The sequence below is a fragment of the Lissotriton helveticus genome, chromosome 2_1 (assembly GCF_964261635.1).
Source record: "Lissotriton helveticus chromosome 2_1, aLisHel1.1, whole genome shotgun sequence".
Taxonomy (NCBI): domain Eukaryota; kingdom Metazoa; phylum Chordata; class Amphibia; order Caudata; family Salamandridae; genus Lissotriton; species Lissotriton helveticus.
In genome coordinates, this window is record NC_136059.1 from 118,177,475 (window position 1) to 118,203,053 (window position 25,579).

General features: G+C 44.5%; 1 protein-coding gene across 1 annotated transcript in view; it reads right to left on the minus strand.

The window, feature by feature from the left end:
• LOC144817776 (disintegrin and metalloproteinase domain-containing protein 33-like) overlaps positions 1 to 25,579 on the minus strand; it is a 565,915-nt gene that overhangs the window by 289,206 nt on the left and 251,130 nt on the right. The window contains exon 4 of the mRNA XM_078674583.1: positions 23,008 to 23,087. Coding sequence (XP_078530709.1) covers positions 23,008 to 23,087 — 80 coding nt within the window. The remainder of the gene's footprint in view (positions 1 to 23,007; positions 23,088 to 25,579) is intronic.

Consider the following 25,579-nt stretch of genomic DNA (forward strand, 5'->3'; position numbering starts at 1 on the left):
CACTTGTTGTCAGGTGTGTTTCACCAGTGTAAACTAATCCGTACATTTTTTAAGCCCCCTGTTTTTTAAAAAAGTTTCGCCGAAGCAGTGTTTTGCGGAAAGGCAATATGCAAATGTGCGCCACTTTTTTTTAGCGTGCCCAAACCGATTTTTAATCCCAAACCCACCCTGCCTACAAACACCCTTCGAACAACGTTGTCACGGTGTCGCTTTTATCTGATGTGTCTAACTTTCGTAACAAAGAACTAACACAGGGATTGCGAAGATGCGAATATTTGAAAAACAATTCCTGGGACACTTTGCAGCACAGAGCTGCTGCAGATATGAAGTTCTTGTCTGTGTACCTGTGTGTAATAAAGAGGAACAGTTTCTGCACTATATCACCTGGGACAGTCTCCAACGTGCCGGGACTGTCCCTGCAAAAACGGCACAGTTCGCAACTATGGCTGGTGCCCACTGGCTGGCAGACTCAATGTCCTGTAGTCTGTGGGGGGCGGGGTCTGGGTGACATCACAGGCAAGTCTCAATGTTGTTTTTAAAATTAGTTGCCCGGAAAAGGTGCTAGGTTGCAGAATTGTGTTAACATATATAATCGATACCAATCAATAATCAGTTTTTTCATCATAATGAGAGAGCACAAGTTTGGGAAAAAATGTATAAGTACGCCATATTTACAAGCACGTAGTTAGTTTAAACATGTTTTGCACACGAGTGTTTTATATCCAGGAGTGAAATATACAGAGTGGTTTATATTCAGTAGTGAAATGTATAGAATGCTAAGTAGAGTAACTATAATTATAACGGTGTGAGATTGATGTAGAAATGTTGGAATATATGTGAAAACCTCATGTTCTCATGTTAAAAGAATCATGTCCGAATTAAATGTAACTTTGAAAATCCAGTATTATGTGTAGGCCTTAGGGCAATTCACAGCAAACCTGAACGTGCTGCTAAATTAATGTGAGATAAGGTTGACATGGTTCTTCCAAATGTACTATTGAACTTAGGGTTAAAAGTATATGCTTTATAGATGTGTTATTTTAGAAACGTATGCTAGTTAAGAATGTTTGCTGTTTAAATCAAGTTAACGTTTTAAGAGTGCAGGGACCTGCTGCATGTAAATCAAGTAGGCCAGAGGAGATAATGTCATGTCGTGTAAATCGTCATGTGCTCGTTAGAGAAGAGGTCGCGAGGTGTCCAGCACCGAGCTTTGAGAGTGTTTTATGACTAAAGATATGGTGGAGTCTGGAATTTGAGGCCCACTGCAGGACGAGCTGTATGCAGGTGCGAGGGTCCTAATCAGCTCGAATGAAAGGGACTTTGTTCAGTGGCGCCTTGCGCAGGCCTGTAGGAGTTTCCAGGAATTTCAGGGGGTATCAGCGCACGGAAGAAGAAGCCTGGGAACCAAGGTCAACTATAACGAGGGTCTTCAAGAGTACCATCATGGAGTTTGCCGCGCAAAGATGTACCACGTGAGGGGCGTCCCAAGGGGCGTTTCTATTGAAAATGTGATTTGGTATTAGGGAAAGAGACCCGGGAGGAGAGCAGAGCAGATGATTTTGGGAGCCTAAGGAAGCGGATGGGTAGGCAGATAGGCTGATCAGGAGAGACCCATTATCAGAGAAGAGACAAAGAGAAGTGCGTGATCTTCTTAGGAAGTCACCACGGCTGACACCTAGAGGGTTAAGATCTTGCTAAGTAGGGATGACACTTAGTGTAGTGTAGGGACAGACTAACCTTAATTTTCTTTTCTGTAATGACTTTGAGGTTGCAACTTGTATCCATTTTGGCAACCCTGATGGTTTTCGAGCTTGTACTTATTATTCTGTTTTTCAGACTCAGACTATTCAAAAAGTTCATGTTCATAGTGATACCGATTTATCTTCTTAATCTCATTTTGAGAAGTTTGTATCTTCAGTTATCTTTGACTTTATATTAAATCTTTAAAACTTAATTTTGGTCAGTGGTCATTTAGAGTGGTGTAAGTTCTTAAATTGATTGACTTATTGCGAGATTACCTTTTACTCCAAGACAGGTACCAACGATTCAGTCGACATAGTTTGGGATTTGGTAAGATAATTAGTAACCAGTAATCCCGCGTTAACAGTTGGTAGCAGAGTGAGGATGGTTATCTTCTTGAGGAAGGTAATCTAGAGAGGTTAGTTTACCCCAAGGCCCGAGACGCCGAGAGACGAGCAGCGGAAGAATCGTGTGCCGAAAGGTGCAGACGGTGCGAGAAAAGCAGCAGTATCGGAGAGTGAGTATAAAAAGGGTCATGCGTGAACAGATTGCGGTGTTTTGTGTTGTATTTGTATTGTAATGTCTTGCGGAGTTGAATGCCTGTAGTGTGAATGAGAGAAGGTTGTGAGCGCGCGCAACCTGGTAAGCTGGTAACCTGGTAAACGGGTGAACTGGTGAAATCTTAAGTTCAGGCCAGAGCTTAAGTGGTTTTGGGTGTATCGAACATCCAGGGTAGTTGTCGACCATAGTACAGAGGTCACGAGGTACCATTGACCGCCGTGGATCCAAGATAGGGGGAGTGTAAGAGTGAATGTATGAGTAACGGACGCTGGTCGAAAGTTACTGCGTGTGAGTAACCTATCAGAGAAGGCGATTGTCTGGAAGTAAACGGAAAGACATCTTGCCAAGTTAAGGTGACAACTACAGAAAGGCTGTGGGCGTACAGTCAAGAAAGGTGATCGCTTGGACGGAAGTAATCATTTTTCAGAGTATGAATGGGATGCCTGCATGACCGAGGAGACGAGCTGAGAAAGGAGGGGAACTGCTGCGAAGGGGGACGGGTGACGTCGACTAGAGCCGCGCTCTGATTGAGCGGTTGGTGTGACGTTAGCTAGAGCCGCGCTCTGGTTGGGCGGCTAGCGTGACGTCGGAGGAAAGTCGCGTACGGATAGGCCAGTTAGTGAGAACGGGGCTGAGATTGGTGGAATATCATCAGGAAGTAAACGAACGCGGAGAAAAGAGAAATCATGAAGTGTTTTAAGTGTTTGAAAGGGATTTTTAAACGTAAACGAAGTGAACATTATTACGGGGAGGAGGCTCCGCCGGAGGGTACGCCAGCTCATTATATGGCAACGAATGTGGGGCTGCATACAATATTGTGGATTGGGGCTTGGAATAAGCTTACGGAAGGGAATGAGGAAATGCAGTTCCCGAGGTACGGGACGTTTAAATTAGAGGTGTTACATCGGCTAAAAGCAACCATGTCCTCATTGAAACCCTCGCCCAGACCAACACAGTTTGAGGCTCTTAATGCATGGATTAAGGCTGCACACGACCGAAATTTGAACAGGCGTCAACAAAGACTGACGCGATCGGTAAGGGCAGTGCGAGATTCCAAATGGGATGAGGAGGAAAAGCGTTGGAGAGTACAGACTATTGAGGTGGAGAAAATGTATCCGATGAGGGAGGTGTCAGGAGGAGGAAACCTCATGGAAGAAGACGAGGAAAGCGAGTCGGAGGACAATCTGATAAACAGATTGTTAATGGATAGACCACCTCCGAGAGTGGAGTTGATAGAAGATAGAGGGCTCGCAAGGGAAGATGGGAATGACATAGAGGGATATACACCACTCCCTATATCGGAATGGACACCTATCAAAAGTGGAGAAACACCTCCAAACAACACTGTACAGAGTGTAGTGGGAAGGTTTGTGGTGCAGAAAACGCCAACCACAGAAAGGGTTGAGTCTGTGGGATTGCCAGACGCTCTTCAAGTGCCTGTTACCATAGGACCCATAGTTTCGATCTATAATTCTGAGAGAGATAGAGGGGAACAGCAAAGGCAATTGGATAGGGAAAGGATTGAGATGGAAAGGAGGAATAATGTGACAAACGCATGGAAACAATTGCCAGGTTCGGTAACATGGAACACCCCATTAGACACAACTGTCGGTCCCAATTCAGAACAGGGAGGTCCGAGAGGACCAATGGATCTAAGGGGACCACGGCCAAGATCTTTTTCAGAGTTAAGAGCTGATTTGAGGGAATGGGACGGGTCCATAGTATCTCCAAGTAACAGGACAAGAACAGAACCAGGGTGGGAAAGCAGGGGTAACGGGACTGTATCTCATTGTGGGGCCAGCGAAAGCAGTCAGGGCCGGGAAGGCCAAAGTCAAGAGAATAGAGGGGATGCATGTCCTACAAATCAGAGAGAACAGCCGGAACAAAATACTAGGATTGTAGAATGTGAGGAAATGTCCCGTCTCTGGGGGAAAGGAGGAGATGAGGCGGTACGGGCTTTTCAGAATAGGTTTAGGTGCCTTCATCATACACTCGGGGAAGACGTTCAACATTGGAGAAAGGAGAACAGCGATAGGTCCCGACACGCCTCGAATAATCAGGAATCACAGGGAAGTAGGGAAGAAAGAGGGAGTAATGGAACATCTTACCCTGCATCCCGTGAAACTAGCCCGGATGGGGAGAGAGGGGCTATGAGGCATGAAGGAGTGTTTCACCACCCACCCCGAGAAGATGGAAAGGCGTGGGATCTAGAGAGATGGGAACAGGGGAGGACTCCCTATAATTCACCAATACCTAAACGTAGATCTCGGAGCTGGGATGGGAGAGATGCGGATGGAGGAGCTAAATTGAGTGTCTTGAAAGCTGAAATTAAGGCAAAAAGGCTTGATGTTACCAGTTTAAAATCAGATGTTGATGAGATAATAGATGGAACATTGCCTTTGGAAAGGATAGAATTGTATGAACAGGATGAGTTATTGTTCATGGCAAAGGATATTACTAGGAAAGCTAGAGCGTTTCATGAGAAACTGACTGATTTGGCAGATAGATATGCCGTGGATTTGTCTAGGACAAGGGCATTGCAGAGTAACCACAGATTACAGTACGCAGACCAGGATCTAGATGAGAAGAGAACTACTGGATTAAAAACACACATAAGAGAGCTGGTAACAGGGATAAGAGTGTGGAGAGAACTGGATAAATGGGAAGAAAGGTGGTCGAAAAAGGGCACAGTTAGGCGAAGTACAAATGTGATGACCCCTGAGGGAAGGGTAATGCAGATGGAGGCATTCCCTTTGCGAGAAATATCAAACGGAAATTATGTACATGTGCCCTGGAGTAGAGGAGATTTAGCTGCATTTACCAACTCATTTCCGAAGTTGCGGGACAATCCAGTCGAATGGTATAAACAGGTAGAGAGGTTTGTCAAAATCTCGAAAGTACTGTGGATTGATTTGAACACGTTGTTTGACATCGTGGTCCCATCTGATCTGTGGACCCCTTGTAAGACTAGTGTCGAATGGCCAAATGCTGAACCATTGCGGGATGCTCGGACTAATGGACCGTCTGAGATTGTCATGCGAAAGTATGAAAGGGTAATAGCATGGTTGAAAGATAAGGTACCACCACAGGATATAGATTGGGTAAAAATAGACCGAACAAGGCAGGAACCCAAGGAGACAGTTCACGAGTTTTATGAAAGATTATTGAAAACATTCAAGCAATACAGTGGACTAGATGTAATGGATCCCAAAGATATAGGGCAGTTTGTGTCAAAGTTTGTCTTGGGGTTGAGACCTGATATTTGTTTGATGATACAGCAACATTTAATCTGTTGGCAGAACAAACCACTAGATGAGATTTTACGATATGCGAGGTACTGCAGTGACGAGATAGATTCTAAAGCCAAGAATCTAAAGGAGAAATTGATGGTGGTGCAAATGCAGTCCGCTGGGAAGGGTGGCCAGCAGAAGCAGGGGATGGGACGAAAATCAAACGGTCAGAATAAGGACAATGAGGAAGGGCAGAGACCTAGGATAGACTTTGCCACTTTAAAGAAAACGACAAAGTGTCATCAGTGTCACCAGGTGGGGCATTGGCGACGCGAGTGTCCCTTTAACCCTGAAAATGGAGAGCTAGAAGTAGAAGAACAGGTCCAAGAAGACCCAGTGCAAAAGGTGACAGTCCCAAGCAGTAAGGTGGCCAAAGGGGGGACTTCGGCTCCACGGGCCCAATTCCCACAGCCACCGAAGATAGCAGCTGGGGGAAAGGTCTTTAAACAAATGCCTCTGTTTATCGAGGAAGAAAAGTGTTATTACATTGACCCATTGACAGGACAACGGGTGAGCAGTGAAGAGGATTGTACCCTCGGGGCAGTCCTAGAAGTGGATCAAAGAGGGCCATTTGTTGAGGCAGAAGTGGCAGGGTGTCCCACTACGTTCTTAGTGGATACTGGGGCTACTCGTTCGACTCTGAGATCAGCGGTGGTTCCAGACTTGCCAATGTCAGGGGAAACAATTCAGGTGGTAGGAGTCGCAAATAAAAGAATGACTAGTCCGTTGACAGAACCAGTATCTGTGAAAATAGGAAATCATATGAACGAACATCAGTTTGTGGTTTGTGACTCGAGTCCGGTATGTCTGTTAGGAAGGGATTTGTTGTGCAAATTGAACTGCACCATATACTGCACCCCACAAGGAGTGGAGGTACAGACTACCGACGATGATGCTACCTTTAAGGTGGCCAATTCAAAATTCTGTGTAGAACTATATCCTACTCTGACTGTAGAAGATCTTCCCCAAGATTTAAGAGATGCAGTGGCGTCAGAGGTGTGGGATTTCACAGGAGAAGATATAGGATTGATTAAAGGGGTAGAACCGGTAAAAATTCTGGTAAAACCAAATGTTGAGTTTCCAAGAACGCCTCAATACAAATTGTCCCAGGAAACGATTGCGGGAATAAAACCTGTGATCGAGTCAATGATACAACAGGGAATACTGAAAGAAATCGTGGGTAGTCCTTGTAACTCCCCGATTATGGGTTTGCAGAAACCTAGCGGGAAGTTTAGGATAGTTCAGGATTTACGAAAAATTAACAACATAGTCGTTTCATGTTGTCCCGTGGTACCGAATCCATCAGTGATATTGTTTCAAATACCATGTCAAGCAGAATGGTTCACAGTGATAGATCTTTGTCAGGCTTTCTTTTCAATCCCATTGGATGAAGAGAGCAGGTACCTTTTCGCTTTTAAAATGGAAGATCGCGTTTTAACATGGTGTCGAATCCCACAAGGATTCACAGATAGCCCATCCATCTTTAATCAGTTGTTGAAGAAGAATCTTGAGAATCTAGTACTGCCACAGAACTCGGTTCTGGTACAGTACATAGATGACCTACTTGTTGCGTCAGAAACAGAGGAAGCTTGTAAAGTAGATTCAATTGCCTTACTGAATCATTTAGCTGAAAATGGACATAAGGTATCTCCGAGCAAGTTGCAGTATTGTTTGACAGAAGTACAGTATCTAGGGCACAGGTTAGAAAAAGGGAAACGTAAGGTGTCCCCGGAGAGGATTGAGGCGATAATGAAAATGAATGCGCCTACAACACAGAGAGAAGTTAGAATGTTCCTAGGAATGGTGGGTTACTGCCGACAGTGGATAGTTAACTTTTCACTGAAAGCAAAGCCCTTACAGAAACTGACGCACAAGGAGGTGAGTGATCCGGTACCATGGGATGAAGAATGTCTGGTGGCGTTTTTACAGCTGAGAGACGATTTATGTCGTGCTCCGGCTCTGGGAATGCCAGATTACGAAAAGTCATTTTCACTCTATTGCTGTGAGAGAGAGGGATGTGCTTTGTCAGTCTTGGCACAGACCCACGGTAATGCCCGTAGACCAGTTGCATATTTTTCGGCTACATTAGATCCAGTAGCCGCAGCGTTGCCCGGATGTCTCAAATCCGTTGCTGCAACGGGTGTCAGCATTGAAAGGAGCGAGAGTATTGTGATGGGACATCCAGTAGTGGTATATGTACCACATTCAGTTGAATTGTTAATGACCAGGACGAAGACGCAGCATCTGACCAATAGCAGGCTCACGCGTTACGAGCAAGTTATACTTGCCGCAGAAAACGTGACTCTCAGGAGATGCTCTGTCTTGAATCCTGCTACTTTGATGCCATTACCTACGGTAATAGAAGGCGAAGGATGTGAAGACCACGATTGCCTTGATGTGACTGAACTATGCACGAAACCCAGACCAGATATTGTAGATGAGCCATTGTCTGACCCCGATGAAATTTATTTTGTTGATGGCTCATGTTTAAGAGACGATACTGGTCGGTTGAGAGCAGCTTATGCTGTTTGTACCATTACTGGAGTTGTGGAAGCCGCTTGCCTGGAAGGAGTACATTCCGCACAGGTAGCAGAAATTATTGCCCTAACTCGTGCCTGCATAGCAGGAAATGGAAAGAGAGTCACCATCTACACGGACAGCCAATATGGTTTCGGTGTGGTTCATGATTTCGGGCAGTTGTGGTCTCAGAGGGGTTACATGACCTCCTCTGGTTCGCCCATTCGAAATGGAGAATTTGTGCGATTGCTGATAGAAGCATTACAAGGTCCTGTTGACATCGCAGTAGTGAAGTGTGTAGCTCATACTAAGAATACAGATTTTGTGTCACAAGGTAATAGATATGCTGATGAAGTCGCACGCTATTGTGCGGAACAAAGTTATTCTTTCTCAAAGGTGGAAATAGAAGGTGCAGAAGAAAAGACTGAATTAAGTATGATGTTAGAAACTGTAGACACTTGGGAGGATTTAAGAATAATGCAGGAGAACGCACCTGAAACAGAGAAAAAGGCATGGGAAATAGCAGGTTGTGTGCGAAGTGAAATGGATTTTTGGGTTTCAGCAGATGGGAGAGCTGTGTTACCTGAAGAATTAGCTAATCCCATGGCGAGAGAAATACATGGTCCAGTACATCTAGGAAGGGATGCTATGATGAGAGTTTTTAGGCAGACTTGGTATTGCCCGAAATTCAGAATAGCAGCAGAATCAGTATGTAAGCGATGTGTTACTTGCCAACAGCTGAACGTAGGCAAACGAACACCAGTCACACTGAGTCACATTGGGAGGTCGGGGGGGCCTTTCAATAGAATGCAACTAGATTTCATCGAAATGCCAAGAGTCAATCGCCTTCGGTATGTGTTGGTGATTGTATGCGTATTTTCCAGATGGGTTGAAGCGTACCCTACACGTAGGTGCGATACACTCACAGTGGCTAAATTGTTGCTCAGGGAGTTGATACCGCGCTTCGGGGTGCCTGCCTCTTTGGAATCTGACAGAGGAAAACATTTTAACAGCGAAATAGTGAAGATGTTGTGCTCCACACTGAATATCGATCAAAAGCTGCATTGTAGTTATCGACCAGAAGCTTCAGGAATTGTGGAACAAGTGAATGGCACTTTGAAGAATAGATTGGCTAAAGTAGTGGCATCCACATCCTTGAGTTGGCCAGATGCTCTTCCTTTAGTGCTCATGAGCATGCGCAGCACACCTGATAGGAGGACAGGTCTCTCTCCCCACGAGATCCTGATGGGGAGGGCCATGAGACTTCCTACAGTTCCAACTACTGCTCTATTGAATATTACAGATGATCTGATCTTGGATTATTGTAAAGGACTGTCTGACGCCATCCATTCTGTGTCCCTTCAGGTGCATGCGGCTGAAGTTCCAGCAGCGAGGAACCTGTGTCATGACCTGAACCCAGGGGACTGGGTCTTAGTTAAAAAACACGTCCGGAAGAACTGCCTAGATGTTCGCTGGCGTGGGCCCTTTCAGGTAATCCTGATCACGAACACCGCGGTGAAGTGCGGGGGGCTGCCAAATTGGATCCATGCATCCCATACTCGAAGAGTTCCAGCACCTCTAGAAGGAACAGCTCCCATCCCAGACGAAAGCCCGGAAGTGGAAGAAGAGTCGCAAGAAGGGATTGAGGCAGCTGAGGAGGTGTCGGAAGAAGTTGGGAACGCATCGGATTCAGAAGAAGAGCGAAGGCAGGACGGCAGTGAGACAGAAGACGCAACTGAAGGAGAGAGCAGAAGTGAATACGACTCAGACTCAGATCCGTATCGGAGCGACCAAGAACCAAGTGGGAGGACAAGGAATAGGAGAATAAGGCTTGGAGCTGCCACTTGGCCAACTAGGAGAAGAAGGCTAAGTTTGAGGTCGGCCCAGGAAGAAACGCTTACTCCTATATCCGAAGACTCAGATCCAGAAAAAGATATCCAGGATCAAGCCGAGGAGGGTCTTAGAAGATCAAGAAGGGTGCGAGTGCCTAGCAGAAGATACTCTACTCCCGACTGGACCTACCTCGTTGCAGATGTCTGGGAGACACAGAACAGGGAGGATCAGGGAAGTGGAACTGATCAGAACTGACCCGATCATCACAGTGCAAATAAGGTTTCTACTACCAGGAGCGGAGACCGAAAGGTTGCTGACACTCAACATCGTTCATCCTGCTCTCCTGAGTGGAATAAGAAAATTGATTTTAGAGACAGTTGAGTTTCCAGTTTGCTGTTCACGATATCCAATATTGGAGGGAACTCTTCTTCGTTTGGAAATGCTTGAGCGAGTAGTAGAAATGCTAGGAGCGCTTATTGTTGTGGATTAATACCTTATTGTGAATGTCTTCAAAGGGGCGCAGAACTGGAAAGGTGAAGAAAGTGATCTTGATTAGAACGGACCCCTTTGTAATTGTGGATGTAGAACTGATAGTACCAGGAGTGGAAATTGAAAAAACGCTAACTCTCAATTTTGTCCGTCCACTTGTCTTGAGCGAAATAAGGAGAATAATCCTAGAAAAAGTTGACTTTCCATGTTGTGGGACGAACTGCCCGGAACCTGAGGGAATGATACTTCGGATGAACATTTATGAAGACGTAGTGTCACTCCTTGAGTCATACATAACTTCAGACGAAAATAAGACTGTTGAAAAGAAATTGTAAATTTGTTGCAAGATAACCTAGCGCCGAGTGGTAGAAGAAAAATGATAGGGGTTTCATTTTAGTGGATGGAGAAGGGCTAGGGTTGTCTATTTTCTACTGGACTTTGAACTGTTTTGCGGAAACAAATTGTCAAGCTTCCAAGTGTTCAAAGAAAGACATTGCAAGAGAGAAAGACTTTGTTTGAAAAGAAGAGGAAGTGAATGCTGGAAGAAAGTCAAAAACTACACTGTTTGAGAACATGGAGGCTGGCAACCCGAACCGCAGGGCAAAATGTATAGCTGTTACACTTTTAGGAGTAGTGGTTTCTCTTATAATTTTAGTGGTAACTGTTTCATTCCTAGCGGGACACGAAGGGGATGAAACCATAGTTAAGGAGGATAAGGGAGTGTCAACACCGAAAACTACCATTATTAAAGAGAAGGGAAACATCAATGAGAAAGACAAAGCATTGTTAGATGCAGAAATAAAAAGGCTTCACACCGACGAGTCACAGGGAAATTACAAGTCAAATGCTTATGCTAAATTGCTTTATGAATATGTTGATGCCATGGAAGTAAAGGATTGTTATGTTTGTATGCAATTACCAGCTTCAGTGGAGGAGGGTATCAGATACCATCATCTTCCGTTGACATATGGAATAACGTGCAGTTTATTGTTGAGCATGTTTTATGGACGAGAAGGATTCGAGTATTATTTCTCGAATTTCGACTCGACATTGCCAGAGGTTCCGAATTTCAAGCATTTGAACAAATGGGACTACTACAAAAGCGAAGACAGATTACACAAATGGTTTATTCCATGGAAAACGTTAGATACTTCACATGCTCGAAGAAACAATCTGACTTGTCAAATATCAGAAGTTGAGAAAAAGTTTATAGCACAGGTAGATACTAGATACAGGAGGCAGAAGATTTTGAAAGCATCAGGACAATGGGAAACAGATTGGACCAAGGAGGAGAGGGCACATCAAAGAAAAGGTAGTATTGGTCCAATTGCTTTGGATAAGGATAAACGGGGAAAACTGTGCATACACAGGAGTTACTCATATTATGAAAACTTTTATGTAGGTCAAGTCCATTGTGAACATGCCTTTCAATTGGAGTATTACTCTAAGAACTTTATGAAAGGGATGCAAGCAATACCAAATGTATATTTTGTATGTGGAAGATATGCCTATGTGAAGTTACCAGATAATTGGTATGGATCATGCTATCTGGCTGTTGTCTTCCCTAAAATATATCATGTTGAGAATTTAGACACGCCTAAGAAAGAAATATCAACTAGATGGAAGCGAGGGCTGGGTGCAGCCGAGGTAGTTGGAGATGTACTAGGTGCTGCATTCCCTTTCTTAGGATTGATAATGAATGACATTAAGATCAGGAGGTTAGCTACAGTCGTAGATAGGCTATCTGCCAGTACTGCAAGATCCTTGATGCTAATAGAAGGGGAGATGCAATCGATTAGGGCGATGGTTCTTCAGAACCGACTTGCTTTAGATGTTCTGTTAGCAAAAGAGGGAGGAGTCTGTAAGGCCTTGAAGGTCCAGGAATGCTGTACTTACATTCCAGACAATTCAAAGCCTCTAGAGAAATATATACAAAACATCACTGCCATACACTACGAAATTGAGGACCTGGCAAAGGTAAATGTGTGGGAAAAAGTAGGCCATGGAATGGGTAAAGTTGGAAGTTGGTTTGCCAACTTAGGAAAGGGTATCGTTTGGTACATACTGAAACCCATCATCATAATTGTGATTTGTGTAATCACTTTGTGGGGATTGGTGCGTTTGTATCAATGTTATAGAGCAAATAGGTTACAGAGAGCTATGAAGAAACAGGAAGAAGAGTTGACAGCGATGCAGGACACTCAATATAAGAGTCTGAAAGCATTAGAGAGTATGAAAAGAGGTGGAACTGCCCTGTCTTCACTTTAAAAGGTTCTACATTTTTAGTGTCTTGGTGATGATGACCCCTGAAGGTCATCAAAGGGGGGACTGAGAGAGCACAAGTTTGGGAAAAAATGTATAAGTACGCCATATTTACAAGCACGTAGTTAGTTTAAACATGTTTTGCACACGAGTGTTTTATATCCAGGAGTGAAATATACAGAGTGGTTTATATTCAGTAGTGAAATGTATAGAATGCTAAGTAGAGTAACTATAATTATAACGGTGTGAGATTGATGTAGAAATGTTGGAATATATGTGAAAACCTCATGTTCTCATGTTAAAAGAATCATGTCCGAATTAAATGTAACTTTGAAAATCCAGTATTATGTGTAGGCCTTAGGGCAATTCACAGCAAACCTGAACGTGCTGCTAAATTAATGTGAGATAAGGTTGACATGGTTCTTCCAAATGTACTATTGAACTTAGGGTTAAAAGTATATGCTTTATAGATGTGTTATTTTAGAAACGTATGCTAGTTAAGAATGTTTGCTGTTTAAATCAAGTTAACGTTTTAAGAGTGCAGGGACCTGCTGCATGTAAATCAAGTAGGCCAGAGGAGATAATGTCATGTCGTGTAAATCGTCATGTGCTCGTTAGAGAAGAGGTCGCGAGGTGTCCAGCACCGAGCTTTGAGAGTGTTTTATGACTAAAGATATGGTGGAGTCTGGAATTTGAGGCCCACTGCAGGACGAGCTGTATGCAGGTGCGAGGGTCCTAATCAGCTCGAATGAAAGGGACTTTGTTCAGTGGCGCCTTGCGCAGGCCTGTAGGAGTTTCCAGGAATTTCAGGGGGTATCAGCGCACGGAAGAAGAAGCCTGGGAACCAAGGTCAACTATAACGAGGGTCTTCAAGAGTACCATCATGGAGTTTGCCGCGCAAAGATGTACCACGTGAGGGGCGTCCCAAGGGGCGTTTCTATTGAAAATGTGATTTGGTATTAGGGAAAGAGACCCGGGAGGAGAGCAGAGCAGATGATTTTGGGAGCCTAAGGAAGCGGATGGGTAGGCAGATAGGCTGATCAGGAGAGACCCATTATCAGAGAAGAGACAAAGAGAAGTGCGTGATCTTCTTAGGAAGTCACCACGGCTGACACCTAGAGGGTTAAGATCTTGCTAAGTAGGGATGACACTTAGTGTAGTGTAGGGACAGACTAACCTTAATTTTCTTTTCTGTAATGACTTTGAGGTTGCAACTTGTATCCATTTTGGCAACCCTGATGGTTTTCGAGCTTGTACTTATTATTCTGTTTTTCAGACTCAGACTATTCAAAAAGTTCATGTTCATAGTGATACCGATTTATCTTCTTAATCTCATTTTGAGAAGTTTGTATCTTCAGTTATCTTTGACTTTATATTAAATCTTTAAAACTTAATTTTGGTCAGTGGTCATTTAGAGTGGTGTAAGTTCTTAAATTGATTGACTTATTGCGAGATTACCTTTTACTCCAAGACAGGTACCAACGATTCAGTCGACATAGTTTGGGATTTGGTAAGATAATTAGTAACCAGTAATCCCGCGTTAACAATAACAAAAGCGTCCTTTCACCGACTTTGGAAGGATGAAAGTCTGAGCAGACCCTTCGCACCTGCTGCATGACCGCTTGTTGCTCACATCTCAGCAACAGATGTTCAGCCAACACCAACCGTTGATTTTTCAGACACAGCACGCACCCGAACAAAGTCGGCTGCTAACGCCTCCCTGTGTGTCCCAGTGAACAACTCTGCAGGTCGTCGTGGCACACATGCACACATGCATGGCGCTGTACGCACACATGCACGGCGCTGTGCGCACACATGCACGGCGCTGTGCGCACACATGCACGGCGTTGTGCGCACACATGCACAGTGCTGTGCGCACACAGCACACATGCATGGCGCTGTACGCACACATGCACGGCACTGTGCGCACACATGCACGGCGTTGTGCGCACCATGCACAGCTCTGTGCGCACAGAGCACACATTCACGGCGCTGTACGCACACATGCACGGAGCTGTGCGCACACATGCATGGCACTGTGCGCACACATGAACGGCGCTGTACACACACATGTACGGCGCTGTGCGCACACAGCACACATGCATGGCACTGTACGCACACATGCATGGCGCTGTACGCACAAATGCATGGTGCTGTGTGCACACAGCACACATGCACGGCGCTGTACGCACACATGCATGGCGCTGTACGCACACATGTACGGCGCTGTGCGCACACATGCACAGCGCTGTGCGCACACAGCACACATGCACGCCGCTGTACGCACACATGCACGGCGCTGTCCGCAGACATGCACAGCGCTGTACGCACATATGCACGGCGCTATGCGCAGACATGCACAGTGCTGTACGCACACAGCACACATGCACAGCGCTGTACGCACATATGCACGGCGCTATGCGCAGACATGCACAGTGCTGTGCGCACACAGAACACATGCACGGCACTATACGTACATATGCACGGCGCTGTATGCGCACAGCACACATGGCACACAAGGTGGGGTAGAAGTAAGCCAGAAGAGAGTTCACAGTCTGACAAGCTACATACCAGTTGCTGGGTTCTCAGGAGGAATGCGGTCACATCTCAGCAGCAGAAGGTGGTAGGTGCAGTAACCTCCTGAGAAGATCCCTGGCACTTACTTTATTACAAATTAAGCACTTGTTAGGTGCACGGGCCCTGTGACAGTGAACTCTAAGGGGCTGCCATCAGCTGCCAGGCCATCCCTCTATCTTCTGCCACAAGGCACTGCCTGTTAGTAGGGAGCCTTGCCAGTCTCCAAACCACAACTCAACTAGATCACTGGACTGTACATTTTGTAAGTTCTGTGACTTGCCATGCTCCTATATAATGCATACATTAAAAAATGGTTGTTACTGTCAAGTCCCGTAGATAGTTATGCTATGTATGGGCACTAAAAGTTCTGAGGTGCTTTTCAGTAGGAGAGAAATCCCTTTCTGCTTCGGGACATTTGGAGCTGAATCAAGTAGCCAACTTCTTGAACAGATCCCCTAATATAGAGGGTATTCGTATTGGAGGCGAGAGAATTCTCTGCTTCCTGGTCAGTTGGGCGTATGATCCCTCGTGAAGGAGGTTGAGGTGTGACTGAGTGGAGAGATTGCTGGATAAGACATGGAGGGAAGCTGTGATGGTGTATTAAACAATGCTAATTTTAAGCAGTGTGTTTTAATTCGTTAATACCTTAACCTAACAAGATAAGCGCCATTTGTATGAATTGAAATTTTTGTTTAAACAACTAGTGCATTTTTGGTGCTCATGAGATAATTAGTAAGTGTGGTGTAAATTTTTTTCATTGATAGACATTATTGTGTAATATTTGTATTTGAGAGTGCAAAATCTTTTAGTCTAGAAAAAGATGGTATAAAACAGGAAAACCATCACAACGCGTCGACGCCTACATACCATAATCTCTCGTGATTGATGTGACTCTAGATGCTGACACAGTGAAATACATCAGGGCTCATCTTTAAAAGTTGATACATGGATATGGTCCTTTATGTTAAATAGTAGTGTCTCTTCTTAACTCTCGCCGTTTTTGTTAATTGTGCTTTAATTTGTTCAAAGTGCATATTAAATTGTCGAAAAAAGTTGTAATGAAATTTGATGTTAGCACATACAATGCATTTTGTATGAGGAAGTTTTTAAACTGTGTAAAGAAATATATTTTCATTAAAACGAATTTGCAGATTTGCAAATAAGGTCTCTCTGCTAGCGCATTGTTCTCTTGATCAGAACTGTTATCTCTAAGAGTGGATGAATGTTGAGATGAATGAGGTGACATGGTGTAATAAGTGCCAGGTTATTCCCAAAGGACAACCTTGTGTGTTTTCCTAAGCATTAAACATAGACATAGACAGGGCCCATACTCTGGGCCCTCTGCTGCAAAAGAAATCAGAGGCTTGCCATTAGGTATGCCATAATTACATCACCATATGGCAACATCCACTTTTGAAAGTGCACATCTCAGCAGACTGCCACTGATACGTTTTGCAACCATGTATTCTAGACGTAAGATGCAAACAATACAGTCCAAAATGTCTTGACAAAGACCCGCCAGTGCCTCACACGAGGGTCGAAACATGGCAGCAAAAGAACCGCCATTGACACATGGAAGAAAAACGAGAATAGGATGAAAATAAAGGTCATTCTGATTGAAACTTTAAACAATGTGGACGGACCTACTATGTGTGTGTAAATTAATCACTATGTGTAGTAGTCCATGGACCCATTCGGTGCTTTAAAAAGACCCCTCACACACCAACCTAGTTAGTGTCATGCCTCATTATTGGGGTCCCAATCGGGCGGCCGGGTGCCCCCCGGTTGTGCTAAGACACCTGATTACAACAGAGCTTGTATGGTGCGTAAGTGTGATGTGCGGTGGTATTTTACAGTTAAAAATATCTCAGAGGATCCTTGCCTTTAACTTTAATGTTGGCGGCTCAGGATATGATTAAACCCAAAAAGTGATGCAACTAATCTGGGGTTATTACCGTATCGTTGGCTATGTGTGGTGGTCTACATGTTTCAGCCCGTGAAGAATATTAAAAGGGATTTCGTCAGGACCAGGTGTGTGCAAAGTGAGTGGCAAAGGTGAAAGATGCCACGTGAAACCTGTGCTCTACCTATACACGCGCTAAGGTGTGTGGTAAAACATATCAGCGTAATCACTGACACTTGAAACATGGAAAAAATTCAATGATTTTAGAATATAGGCGGAAATCGAGGCTCAGTGGATGAAGTCAGAACTATATATAAAGAAATAGTCAGGATATACAGACACATTGTCCAGTTTGCCATGCAAACATTGACAGTCCAACCTGCGAGAAATGCTCCAGCTGTTCCACATCGGACCACACCTACAATGAACCCACAGACAATACCCTCCAAACAGGAGCAAATTCCGTTCTGGATTGCACAAAAACTAGCACAGCTAGAAGCAGCATTTCCCCACACGGGTCTGCAGGAAAAACATAGAATGCTAACCATTTGCTTGCCAATTGGCTGGTTCCCCCCATCGAGGATTGTACCACTTTGGTTATCAATCTTTGCTGCCATCTACGTCAGAGAACATTGTACCCCTTCCTTAGCAGTTGTTCCTGATGTATTGAAACAGATACAAAACGAGTACGGGCAGGATGTGACCTGGGCTTGGGGGATGAAACTGATGGGTAATTTTGCCCAAGTCTCTGCAATCATGCTGAGCAACATAAAGGGGGAGGCAGCAGCAGAGGCCATACACAGCCGCCTAAGGGAAATAGCTCTCCTATCAATAGGGAGCGAGAATTACTAGAAACTTATGCTGCATTAGGTGGACATGATTTGGGAACCAAAGCTGGGAAGCCACAAATAGCGGGTAGTCCTGAGAAGGACAACTCAAAGCAAGCACCCTCTTCTTCTAAAAATAGTTGGGATAACAAACAATCCAAAAATAACAACTTAGAAATGAATATACAATCAAGAGGTGGGTCTCCCCAACGTGAGTCCTCTAAAAGAGGTACAACCTGAGGAATTATGATAACATTAGGAAACCTGATAGGTATCAGGACACTGATATACGTTCCTTTTGTTCCTTCCAGGCTTCATAAAAAAACTCAGAGAGGAACGGGCGATCAGAAGAAAAGTCTGAAGATCAACCAAAGAAAAAAACGGGAAACACATCAAAATTCTGATTATGTTCTCAAACAGGAAGAGCAACCTAAAACAAAACCTCAATTCAAAAAGAAGAAAGTAGCTGGCTTAAAAATTAGATATGCCCTGGTTACTGAGGACTCAGCTTCTGAACGGGGAATGGGCTCTGTCGATGCTAGACAGCGCGGCAGAAGTAACAATAGCTTGCCAGAACCTGAAAGATTTTCTGGTGACAGCAGTATTGAATGAACACATCACGGTGGAAACACCTGACACAAGAGTTAGTATCCCACATAGACTTTACGAAATTACACTCCAAATACAAGAGGACATCTCAAGAAATTTCTCTTTTGGGAGAACTTGACATATGGATATGACATAATGCTAGCAGAAAAAGATTGACCGCCCGAGTTTGTGATGGATTGCCCAAAAGGGAAAAGCGTCACTTTGCCTGCCTTCTCCAACCTCGTTCCAGAATCTCTAAAACATCCATACGATCAGGAGTTGGGGCTAGCGCTAGCTCTGGCATTATACCGAAACCATGTATGGTGGGACGTGGAGCCTACCCACTATGAAATCCCATTAAAATCTACTCCAAATCCACAGGGACAGTACCCTATAAAAAATTATGCAAAAAGACAGGTCAAAGAAATCTAAGACCAACTTGAATACCAAGGTGTGATTGAGACTTGCACCTCCCCGATGAACAATTCTTTGTTTCAAGTAATGAAACCTGACAACTCATACAATCTAGTTTTAGATTACAAGACATTTAAACACATGCACATGATCATTTGCAGTTCAAAATGCACACAGTGCCGCATTAATGAGTAACATTGTGTGGAAAAAAATACAAAACCATAATAGATATCTCGAATGTATTATTCTGCCCAAATATAGCTCCAGATAGCAGATATTGGACAGCCTTTTCTGCCCTCAGCACTCAGCGTCACTTCGTTCACTTGGCCCAAGGGTATAAGAAGTGTCTGGGGCCATTCTCGGCAACAGTGTCAGAAATATTACAAACATGTGATGAGGTGTCAGTGTTCTATGTAGATGACATCTATCTGATGGACGATGAATTAATTGAACACTTGAGCAGGGTGAACAACAAACATAGTTGTGGGTTTCGCCAACTAAGGGCTAAAAAATTTATTTAAAAAAAAATCTAAAGGTGCCTCATCTCAATATCCTATTTTGGGATATGAGCTATTAAGTGAAGGCAAGAGCCTAGCAGCCAACTTTTAAGAAAAGTGTGTGCCGTTCCAACCTCCAAAGCCACTCAAAGGTTTGCAATCCATTGTAGGATTTCAAAATTTTGGTAGAACATACATTTTGGATTAGGCAGAAAGGGTTAAAACTTTCTACGACTTAATCAGACCTGATTTCACACCACATCAGTGGACACAACAACACACAGATACTCTTTGTTCAGTTCAGGCTGACATGAAAGCATCTAAACATTTACACACATGTGTGAATTCTACCAACTTGGTGATTTGGGTGGTCCCCGGCTTATCAGGAAATACTTACATCACTTTCAATGAAGGTGAGGCAGTCCCAAGTGCATACAAATCACATTTATACACAAATGATGAACTGCGATTTGCGGCCACAGAAAAAATACTGATGGTACTACAGACTGCTATAGAAAGAGAGAAAGAGCACTAGCACAGGGAAAACGCATAATTGTGGTAACCCCGGTACCAACTTTAGAAGTTGGTACCAAAGCAAGCATTCCAAATGCAAAAGCACTGCATCCACGATGGATACAATGGGCTAATTCTTTCACTGCAACAGATATAAATTACAAATATGGTTCTACATTAAAAACACAAGCGTTCCTGCAGTATGAACAAAAGTACCCTCTCCTGAATGAAATCTTGCCTCTAGAAAAATATGATTACATCATTTACACTGATGGTTCTGCTCAGCCTGCCATTGGAAGTAAACAGCAGAATAACGCAGCATCGGCTATAGTGAAGGGGCGGATGCGGGATGGTAAATTCCATTCCAGCAGTACGACTACTCAATATCTAGGAGATTGTACCGTGCAGCTTTCAGAACTAAAAGCCCTGATACTGGCACTAAAGTATAAGGATCGGAAATTCCCAACAATGATAGTGTGCGTTTCATTTTACTGTGAGCAGTCCTATAATGAATATTTTCATTACCGGGACCAGAATGGGTTTAGAGATTTCAAGGGTTGCACAAATAAACATAAATTGTTATGGGAACAAGTGCAAAGCTGAAAGAATGCTTGACACAGGCTCAAGTTATTCACACCTTGAGTCATCAGCGTGTTGGCATACACGTTGAAGGGAATTCACTGGCTGATGAAGCCGCCAAGACGACAGTGCGAACTGCTGCTATTGGTGCAATCACTCATTATAGCACAAAGGATAGACAAAGACATACTGATAGCTGTCAATGCCATGAAAAATGGCTCTGCCATTCCAAATGTCTTTCCGCTCAAATATTCCTATAAATTAGATGCGCAAAACACACTGTAAGCTTAAATTCCAGGATTGGAAGATAAAGTTATACCAAACAGGGATCGCAGATTAGGTTTAATACTAGCTGCACACGAGGGTCTAGGCTCTGCACATGCAGGAGTCACTGCTACAATGTCATCATTAAAGCGGCGATTCTGGTGGCCAAGTTTGTCTAGGCAAACAAAGGCTTATGTCTTAAAGTACGACATCTGTCAGCAGATGAAAAGTTCCACTGTAGCAAGGCCACCGCAAACACCAGTACTCATTTCAGACAGACCTCTTGCATGTGTCTATTTGGATCACTCCAACCCCTTAAATTCAGAGGGGTCTTACAAGTACATCTTGGTGGCAGTGGAATTCTATGGGTTTGGCCTCAGCGCTCGGCTGACGCTTGAACTGTTATAAAGGATTTGCAAGTCTTCATCTGGACATATGCAATTGGCACGTTATATTCCAACCGTGGTATTGCATTTAGCTCTCGGGCTTACAAAAAAGCCATGGAAAGTATTGGCGTGGCCTTGCAGCACTCCACCCCCTACTATCCAGAGGGAAATTCGGGGGTGGAGTGGAAAAATTGGGACATAAAGAAATCCTTAACGGCAAGGGTATTAGGTGCGGGTGGTAGTTGGGTCAATCTCCTATATGGAGTCCAGAGGGCACTAAACAATATGCCAAGAAGTTTACTTGGAAGGACGTACCCCCCTATGAGATCTTGTTTGGGACAAGGATGTGGATACCGGACCTTGATTGTGCCAGCACTGTTGCGGATGTAAAACCATTTCAATTTGATGATCGTAAGGCTGTTGTACAGGAACTCAATGAATTCCGGGCATTACAAAGTAACTTCCAAGTAAAAGGCACCGCCACTGGGGAAGTCAAATTGGTTCCGGCAAGACCTACCAGGATCCCAAAAGTTTGGGACCTGGTCAGAGAAAAGATTGTGAGCCATCCTACAGAACACATGTACCTGTCCTAGTGGTTCAAGGAACAAGAACAGTACTTCTTCCACATCTTTCCGGCAAAGAAGTAAAAAGATTTGTCTCCATTGATTTGATCAAACCACACTATGTGGCGGATTCTCAACAGCAGGTCATGCAGTACAAAATCTCTGTCAATCATTCCAATGAGAGAATTAATTCTCTGAAGAATTCCCAAGCAGTGTATTTAATAGATGGAATCCATCCATACAAGGCCTGAATCCACTGACTTGTTACCTGTTCCCAGAGGAAGCAAACCAGATGTTGTAGCTCATTTTTTAGGTCTCAACTGCAACAGAGCATACGCTGTATAGACACTTGTTTGCAAGAGATATTGTATACAAGGGGCTTAGAGCCCACCCATTCCTTAAAATTTCTTGTCTTCATTGTAGCTCGTATTTGCTGCCTTTTCATTGGCCAATGTATGCCGGCTGCACTTCCTCTTCTTTCGGATGGAGCATGGACAAAGTACTGATTGCTTCAGCTTGATTGCTGTCCATTCGATGGTCGGGCTGTGATTAAAGTACTACTTTTTTTTTTCTTCCCTATTCTCTTTGTTGAACCTTGTGCCATTTGTAGCTATGTTTTACTATGTAATACACGCTTCAAAATTGCCTTTTTCTCCTTTGAAATAAAAGTTTATTGTGAAAACAGTTGTTATCTGCTTTTATTGTGACAACAGATGTTATCTCTTTTATTGTGACAACAGATGTTATCTGCTTTCAAATGTATATTCACTAAGACATGCACATGTGTACAATTGCTTTCTTTATGTGATAGGATTTTTTTACCAAATGTTATTTTCTTCTTCTGTTCATGCTTTGCAGCATTGGCATTGCCAAGTTTGGCAATTATTGGTAACCATGCAGTAAGCAGTGTAGCTGCTGTGGAGCATGGCTAAAAATAATAATAAATAAAGGACCAATGCATCCAGTGCTAATGCACTGGCTGCGTGATAGCGCTTTGTAAAATGTGCTTTAGCCATACTGCAAAGCATCAGCGCAGCTGTACCGCATGGCTACAAAACATTGCCGAAGCCAGTAACTCTCATAGGCAAGACTAATTGGCTTTGCCAAAGCTTGTTACCCCAGGCTTGACCTAGGAAGTGACAAAACAGACAAAGAGGTCACTTATTATTAAAAAGGCGGTCTCCCGGTACCCCGGGGTACTCACTGGTTTCTCTCCACCACCAACACGAGCGGCCTGCCTTCGGCAGTGACGGCGATCTCTCCCCGGGCTGGGCTCTCCTCCTGCTGGAAAAGAACCAGAAAAAAAACAATTAATAACTAGCACAAGACCAGTCACTGGACAGAAAACACGTGCCTTCGTTCATCAAATGCATAAACATAGCACCAACACCCTTGGTGTCCATTAATGCACTTCACGTGCACGTAATACAGACAGCGCACTTATAGGAAGAAGGCCACTGGGCTTTAGAGATACTGAGAGCAAAGGCGTAGATATCAGTAGTGCAGCAGGTGCAGGGGCACCATGACCAGCCCAGGAGATGGCAGGCAGTTTTTCTGTGCTAGTATTTGGACCACTGGCAGCATCGCTACGCTTTGAGTGAGATATTTGTTACGAGGGCGGTGGCTCTGAACGCAGTGATGGGGGGGGAGTCAGCCATGTCTAACCCTCACACATGCCGCTTCACCATCTTGTTGGCATTGCAATCATTGACCCTTCAGATTACACCATCTGTGCCTCTTATATTTATCATGCAAAAAGCTGAAGAGATAGAGCCCAGAAAATAGGGACCATCACCCACGCATCAAAACAGATGTTGTCCTCTGTAAAGGCAGGAAAATGTGTGATCCTCGTCAAGCTTCATTAATATTGGTGATGTTGGCAGCTGGTGCTACAGACCGCATCTGAATTTATACAGCATTACATAGTAGCAACTCCAAATGTTTTATTTTGAAATAAAATTTTTATGATTTTATGCTTTTATGGTATCCAATGGTGTAGTCAGAAAATTAAATGACCCCCAACTTTGAAACAAAAGCTGTGATGACTCAAAGCAAGCGAAGCAAGAGAGCCGACCCCACCTTAGAAAAACTCCCCTTGTTTCTTCCATCCAAGAATCTTTCAATACATCCTTTCACTCATCCATCCACCCGCGGATATCCATTATTTCACTTTCCATCCTTACATGTACTCATTTTTTCATCCATCAATCAATTTTTCCCCATTCCATCAATCCATCCACACTGTCATCCATCGATACATCCATTCACTGTGGCATTTACTGATCCATCCATCCACTGTGCCATCCACTGATCCGTCCATCCACTTGGTGCTTAAACACGAACATCTGCATGTTATTCCCCAGAAACTAGTATTCGGTGCTAGTTATTACATGCCATAAACTAACACACCCGTGGTACAGTTATTTATCGGATGCGATGAATTGCACCCAGACTCGTACTCGGCCCTAGGTGTGGTAAGGCCCAGGCCTTAGCAGTCTGATGGGAGCTGAGTGCCTCGAGGTCGCAGGCGGGAGTGAGGCCTTCTCGACGGTCAGCTGACCCTTCCAACATGGCGCCGGGCCTCGGGGTCTCCGCCATGCCCTCTCAGCTGACAGCTGTGTTGAGACAGCCTCTGGAGCTCAGGGCTGGCCACCGGGACAGAGAGAGGCCTGAAACCGGTCAAGCACCACCCCTGACCTTCAGGTGACATTGGACGCCGGACGCAGCAGGACGAGGGTCGCTGTCCAGAGAAAGCACAGCTGGTTGAGTGCTGGGGATGGAGGCGGACACCCCCACCCCCTGCAGCGCCCCCTCACCCCGGAGACAGGCGAGAGGCCTTCTCTGGATGGCTTCGTTGTATTACCGCTGGACATGGACGAGAAAGGATGTGCAAACCGGACGAGCATTGAACATGGAAACATGGGGAGCGCTCCAGCAACAAGCGCCAAGACTGCTCCTGTCAGCCAATGAGAAGCAGATGCGAGGTCTGGACGTCAGCCATTGGCTGAGCTGTCGACACCCGTGGCTGGTTTATTAATGTCCCGTGCGGGTCCTCTGGGTCCAGTCTGCTGGCTTCAATTGTGGCCCCATTAATGACAATAACGAAAATAAAAAAAAGTTATTTTCTACCAAGCGCTTCATGCTGCACCTTTTCCGCCTCTAAGCACTGAAAAGAGCTATTACCGAATGTATTGAAACTTACGTCGGCAGCCGAGGGATCACGGCTGAATGGATCTTTCTCGGCAACTCAAAGAACATGTTGTGACGTGTCACCGAAAACCGGACTGTTATGTGGGTGGCTCAGCGAGCTGACCACAATACTCACTACTGAGGAAGAAGTAATAAAGGTCACGGGTAAGTGTTTCAGCAAGTCAACAGGCTCCGCCTTTCATCCTTTGTGAATGTGAGCTCCAGCCTGCGATAGAAACCACGTGCTCGGAACACATATGTTTGCAATCGCACACGCGAAGAGTCGGAATGTCGGAGAGGCAGGGCGGAGGAGGCTCGCACGAACCGGACAACAGGACACACGGGTCTCTGGTAGCCAATAAAGCCCCCTTTCGATTGGCCAAGATACGCTCAACCAAAACAAGCCTTGGCAAAGTCAATAAGCCTAGCAAATTTGGAATTTCCCCTCTAGAATTAAAAGAACGTTTTCAGCATAAAATACATCTCTGAGAAAAGAATGTAATGTGAGATGGTTCCGTGCACTCTCAAGATGCAAAACAGCCCCTCGGGCAGGCCTGCCAACCGAAGAATCTTTTTCACCCTGTCCT